Raw genomic sequence first — 6,220 nt, 5'->3', positions numbered from 1 at the left:
TTAGTAGATATGTGATTCCTGAACAAATCTGATGAGGGTAAGGAATGACCACTAAGTTGAGAGGGTTTGAACAAGGTGCAACTCTTAAAGTACTTCTATGTAGGCGGATGGGGCAACAACATCGAATAGGGTGATTGTCGTGTTCTATTGCATAGCAGAATTCGATACCTTCACCTAAAAAGATAGCCAAGAGAGAGCCTAAATTTGAGTCTATCAACATATATAGTTGTACTTACTTTCACTCAAAAACTCTAACCAATAAGTCATTAGCCAACTAGGAAATATTAGCTACTCCACGCCACATATATTCTCCGATGTAGTATTTTTTAACACGACTCACATGTGCATATCAACCATCTCCTTTCCACATCTAAGCACAGTAAAAGGTATGCCCTTAATTCATATTTTCTTTTAGATATGTGTCAACTTGAATCTCTACTTTCGTTACCGTTTGAGGACTACAACAACTATTATACCCACCTTCATCCTTGGTCTCTTTTTTCCAAACCGAACCGTGAAGGATGTCATTGAGAGCACATTGTTATACTACAATGCTCACCTTCACCACCAAGACTCTTTCACCATGAAGGCTGCCCAGAAAATGCGTGATTCACGATATTCACTAAATACCAATACACATGGGAGTTGACTACTAATTGACCATCGGCTCTGAGAAGTCAGATACCTTCACTTAGAAAGATCACAAAGAATGAGCTCATGTCAAAACCCATCAACATATCCAGTTAGACTCACATTCACACAAAAGCTAAAGCCAATAAGTTACTGACCAACTAAAATATGTTAGTTACTCCACATCATACCAATTTTTTAAAATAGAACTTTTTTAACACAACTCAAAGATGCATTTCAATATATTGCCAGGTGGTACAAACAACACTAACGAAAACGTAAGCAGTTTATGGGAGTTTTGACACTTCAAGTCCCACATAATAAAGGCGAGATCTTGTGATATTATTTAGAAAGAAGATCTATCCCTGGTGGCCACCATTATGTGTATCTACTCAATAAACTCTTTTTTAGGTTTGGCTGATGTGGAACCAGTCTGATCGACACATTTACACTAGGTCGGATTGTCTCTCCTTTCACTCACCCAGAACAACTCACTAGATCGGATTGTTTCTCCTTTTACTCACCCAAAACAACTCCTTAGACTATTATCATCACTTATCATCGCCACGAGACTAGTGCTAGTTTTTTAGAATAACAGTCACCATCACAATCTGTCTCTCTTTGTGTGTGGTAAGTCATGGTATGTTCATGGATAATGGGAGGAACTATGTACACGTGGTGCCCATCTTATTAAACAATGGATTATATAAGGAATGATCGAAGGAAATTTTCCTAAGTAAATGTTGGGACGTGCAGCAAAAGCCAGATCATCAAAAGAGAGCTCAAGTCTGAGTCCATTAACATATTTAATTGGACTCACGTATACTCTAAGGCATCAATGAGTTATAAGTCAACTAAAATATATTAATTATTCCATGCTATATCAATTTTATGATATTGAACTTTTTAACGTGCCGTGCATAGAACGGAGGAAACCACAACCATATGAAAGCATGTCCCTCTTCCATGCATGCATCTAAGTATTGCTTATGCAATCCACGTGTACAGGTTGATATATGCAAAAAATCCGTGGGGAGATTTGTTGGCCCAATCAAACAGAAGTACTGGTAATCAATGGGAAATCTAAAGTAAACATGTTTCATGCCTTAATGATGTAGATCCATGTGTGGTGAATTTTGTGGGTAAAATAAACCTTGGCCGTCGCTCTTGTAGACTCATTCCTCCAACTCATCATTCAATTCACCCGCCAACACCTGAAATGCTTTTTGGACCTCATAAAACCACACCTAAAATATTATTAAGCGCCAAAAAGGGGGGTCACTCATCAAAAGGTTAATGCATTGGTGACCAAAGCAAGCACTAGGAGATGCATTTAGCAATGGTCATCTAAGAAAATAGATAACTATGCATGAATAGTTTGTTCCCATCTATAAGGAGGCATATCCGTCGACCTTTCGATTCGCACACGAAATTAATCGAGAGAGAGTGAGCAAGAGAGAGAGAGATGGGTGGCGAGAGCATGAGCATGTGTTGTGGAGTGTTTAATAAGGTGAAGCCATACTTACTAATGGTGGGTCTACAGTTCGGCTCGGCCGGGATGTACGTGATAAGCGCGCAAACCCTGAAGAACGGCATGAGCCGATACGTCCTCATCGTGTATCGCAACGCCATTGCTGCTTTGGTCCTCGCTCCCTTTGCTCTCGTCCTTGAAAGGTCCCTTCTCTCTCCATAGTATATTAACCGTATCTATATATCCCCTCGTGCATCCAAAGATTGTCCTCTCCATTTTGCTTTTACTAACTAGTTCCAAACAAGCATGCTTTTGTGCACGGGGGAGGTGGATAGTTCAAAAGCAATGCTAGGTGCATCATAAATTCAATCCCAAAACATGCAAGTCATAGACGTATCAAAAATGGGCATTTAAGCACGTGGGTAATCTCAAAAAAATATAATTCACGCATATCGTTCTTTTATCTATCATATGTTCTTTGTGAGTAGAGGGTGCTCTCAAATTTAATGGTTTGGAGGCAATTTAACAGTAATTCACTCATTAGTCAATCACTTGTAGAGAAATTATGAAATTTCATTTTACTCGAGCTCCTAGAAGGGTTATGAGTCTATGCCATGCTTTTACTTTTGAAAGATTTTTGCCTTTCAAGTGGACTGAGCCTATGGTGCGATGCATTAGGACACTAACGATCTCATTTATCTGTGACAGGAAGACCAGACCAAAGATGTCATTCTCGATTTTCTTTCAGATCATTGTGTTGGGATTTCTCGAGTAAGTTTTGGAATAATCTTTTAATTCGCCAAAATTAAATCAACCAATTTCATCCATCGCCTAAGGACTTTAATATGGCATAAGTAAAATGCATATTAAAGTCAAGTTACTTGGGCATGCCAACAAAAGCCTGGACTTAACCGGCTCTGTGACTGGCAAAATGTTCCATGGGCCTCCTATAATCGAACTGCTGCACTCAGGCTTCAAGTTTATAAAAGATAATACAAACTAAAGTTAGCTGATTATGCAACTATGCACATCGCAGGCCAATCCTTGATCAGAACTTCGCGTATCTGGGGATAACATACACGTCAGCATCGTTCGCATCGGCCATTATGAACGCAGTTCCATCGGTCACCTTTGTCATAGCCGTGATGCTCCGGTGAGATAATTTTTGGTGTTCAATCTCAAATCACCTAATCAAGATCTTTTACTATGCAAGTGTGAAGCCGGATTAAAATTGGATCTTACATAAGCTTGAGAAATACTAAGAATTGGCAATATCTTGTCCTGATTGATTAGATTAGAGCGAGTCAAAATCAAGGAGGTGCGTGGGATTGCGAAGATCATCGGGACGATCGTGACGTTCCTCGGAGCATTGGTGATGACACTGTACAAAGGCCCTTCGTTCCACTTGATTGGGTCCGCCAATACGGCCGCAAGCGGAACCGGCACCGACCCATCCGAGAAACATTGGGTCTCTGGCACGCTTTTCATCTTGATCGGCTGTTGTGCCTGGTCCGCCTTCTTCAACCTCCAAGTAAGTTTTCATACTCCTCAGAATTCGAATCAAATCGTCTGCGAAATGACATAAATCGAAACTTAAGTTCGTCCTTTCTTCCATCTTCTTCTTCCTCTAATCGATTTCTCAGTCGATAACGGTGAAGAAGTACCCAGCGGAGCTGTCGCTGTCGTCGCTGATATGCTTGATGGGGGCGATGCAGAGCGCGGCGGTGGCGCTCGTCGCAGAGCGTCACCCTGCCGCGTGGAGAGTCGGGTGGGACTCTCGGCTCCTTGCTCCCGTTTACACCGTAAGTCTCAAGCACCTCTCTGAACTCGCAAAAAAAATTTCCATTCCAAATCGAGTTCACTTAGACCTTCGGACGTGCCAGGGCATAGTTAGCTCCGGGATCACGTACTACGTGCAAGGTATAGTGATGAAGACGAGGGGTCCCGTGTTCGTCACGGCCTTCAATCCTCTGTGCATGATCATCGTCGCCGTCCTCAGTTCCCTCATCCTGTCCGAACGGCTTTATCTCGGAAGGTAACGCCCTCTTCGCTTGACTCTTCTCGACTTCCAGCGTCTAAATCTAAATCTATTTCTGGGATTTCTTTTCTCCTCGCACGTCGGACGACCAGCATCATCGGAGGAATTGTCATCGCGATCGGTCTCTATTCCGTGGTATGGGGCAAAGCCAAGGACTACTCGACCCCGTCGCAAGAATGCGTCGACCCGAAAGCTGAAACCCAGAAGCTACCGGTTTCAGTGGCAGATAAGGTTGCTGTTGAAAATGGTGATATCAGGAAATGATTCAAGGTTCACTTAGATGTATACAGAGTTGCAATTTGCTCTAATTTTTTAATGTTAGGCACTATGGGAATTGCCACTGTATGATCAAGTTTGCAGCCAAAACATAAAATTAGTGGTTGGACCGCCACATCTTTCTTGATTTCTTAGAGCTTCAGGCTGTCCTAAAGATGGCAAGCGTTCAAATTATTGAACGATGTTATGTTTAGGTCATATGGAGTCGCAAATTTGATATGTCTTTGCTTATGCAGTTCAAGTCAGAAATGTTAGAGATTGCATATAAACAAAACTTGGAGATCCCGATTTGTCCATTCTAGGTAAATTCATACAAAATTCGGGATCGAATAGCAGAAACATAAATATCAACTTACCTCTAGCCATTGATGAAATCTAGAAGTGGGAAACCTCAAAATCTTTGATGAATCCACACAGCACGAGGGATCTGCAATATAGAAAACGCACGTCCTGTTCTACTAGTCAATCCCCTTCACAAAACCTGATGGTGTGTTTTTCTGTATCGTAAGGGTTTGAACCAGACGAACGTTTTTATTCCGTTGGTTACGTTACTGGTATCTCCCATCAAGACCATTATGGCAATGTAATAACGGACAAATATCACTCAATACACGTGGATAATAAAATTGGGCAATAATTGGAATTTATATAGGGAATTGATTGGGTATTTATTGGGAATATAATATTGGAATCATATTTAGAATAATAAAATATATTACATATTTTAATATTCTCACACTTGATCCCAATATTCCTTCAAATGAATTATTAACCCAAACCCACAAAACTTCATACTGAAATAAAACACATGAATCACGGCGATGAGTCCTCTTAGAGCAAGTATTATCTCCCGTGTATCACAATGTATTTCATCAGCCCATATGTGATCAAATAACTTAATGAATAAACCTTATATTTACTCCAGGTCAAACGTAATTATTTTCTCATAATAACTGAATGTATACAACTGTATTGAGAAAAACATTATAAATGAATAAAAGTCTCATAAATTCTTCCATATAAAGAAAAATTTACATGATTGGACCAATGCCCATTCTAGAAACGTGATCCTTATAACTCATTGGCGGCATGCATTTAGTTAAAGAATCAGCTATCATCAATCCAGTGCTTATGTGTTCTATGACTACTTTCTTCTCTTTAACACATTCTCTTATGGCTAAATACTTGATGTCGATGTGCTTGCTTCGACTACCACTTTTGTGGTTCTTAGCCATAAAAACTGCAGCTGAATTGTTGCAAAATATTCTTAATGGCCTAGCAATGGAATCCATAATTCTAAGCCCCGATATGAAACCTTTCAACCACACACCATGTGAGGTGGCCTCAAAACAGGAAACGAACTCTGCCTCCATAGTGGAAGTGGCAACCAAGGTTTGTTTTGCACTCCTCCAAGATACAGCTCCGCCAGCGAACATAAAAATATATCCCGATGTTGATTTATGGGAATCAATGCAGCCAGCAAAGTTTGAGTCCGAGTAAGCAACTACCTCCAAGTTGTCCGTCCGTCTGTACATAAGCATGTGTCCCTTTGTTCCTTGAAGATACCTCATCACCTTCTTTGCAACTCTCTAGTGGTCCATACCTGAATTACTTTGGTATCTTCCCAACATTCCCACAGCAAAGGCTATGTCAGGTCGAGTGCAAACCTAAGCATACATCAAGCTTCCAACAGCAGAAGCATATGGGATGTTCTTCATTTGTTCCCTTTCAAAATCATTCTTCAGGCATTGGTTTAAATTAAACCTATCACCCTTCACTATGGGTGTTATACTTGGTGAACAATC

At 40.6% G+C, this 6,220-nt stretch overlaps 1 protein-coding gene across 1 annotated transcript; it reads left to right on the top strand.

Moving 5' to 3' along the window:
- The first annotated feature begins 2,043 nt into the window (after positions 1-2,043).
- Positions 2,044-4,646, top strand: LOC104450946 (WAT1-related protein At4g08290). The gene is made up of 7 exons (XM_010065679.3): positions 2,044-2,304; positions 2,810-2,872; positions 3,138-3,254; positions 3,395-3,632; positions 3,745-3,903; positions 3,985-4,136; positions 4,232-4,646. Exons 1-7 carry the CDS (start codon positions 2,096-2,098, stop codon positions 4,401-4,403), a joined length of 1,110 nt encoding a protein of 369 aa, XP_010063981.2. The 5' UTR covers positions 2,044-2,095; the 3' UTR covers positions 4,404-4,646.
- Positions 4,647-6,220: the final 1,574 nt, after the last annotated feature.

Source organism: Eucalyptus grandis, chromosome 6 (assembly GCF_016545825.1).
Source record: "Eucalyptus grandis isolate ANBG69807.140 chromosome 6, ASM1654582v1, whole genome shotgun sequence".
Classification (NCBI taxonomy): Eukaryota; Viridiplantae; Streptophyta; class Magnoliopsida; order Myrtales; family Myrtaceae; genus Eucalyptus; species Eucalyptus grandis.
The sequence above is the reverse complement of the archived record's forward strand: the minus strand, read 5'-3'. Positions and strand labels throughout refer to the sequence as shown.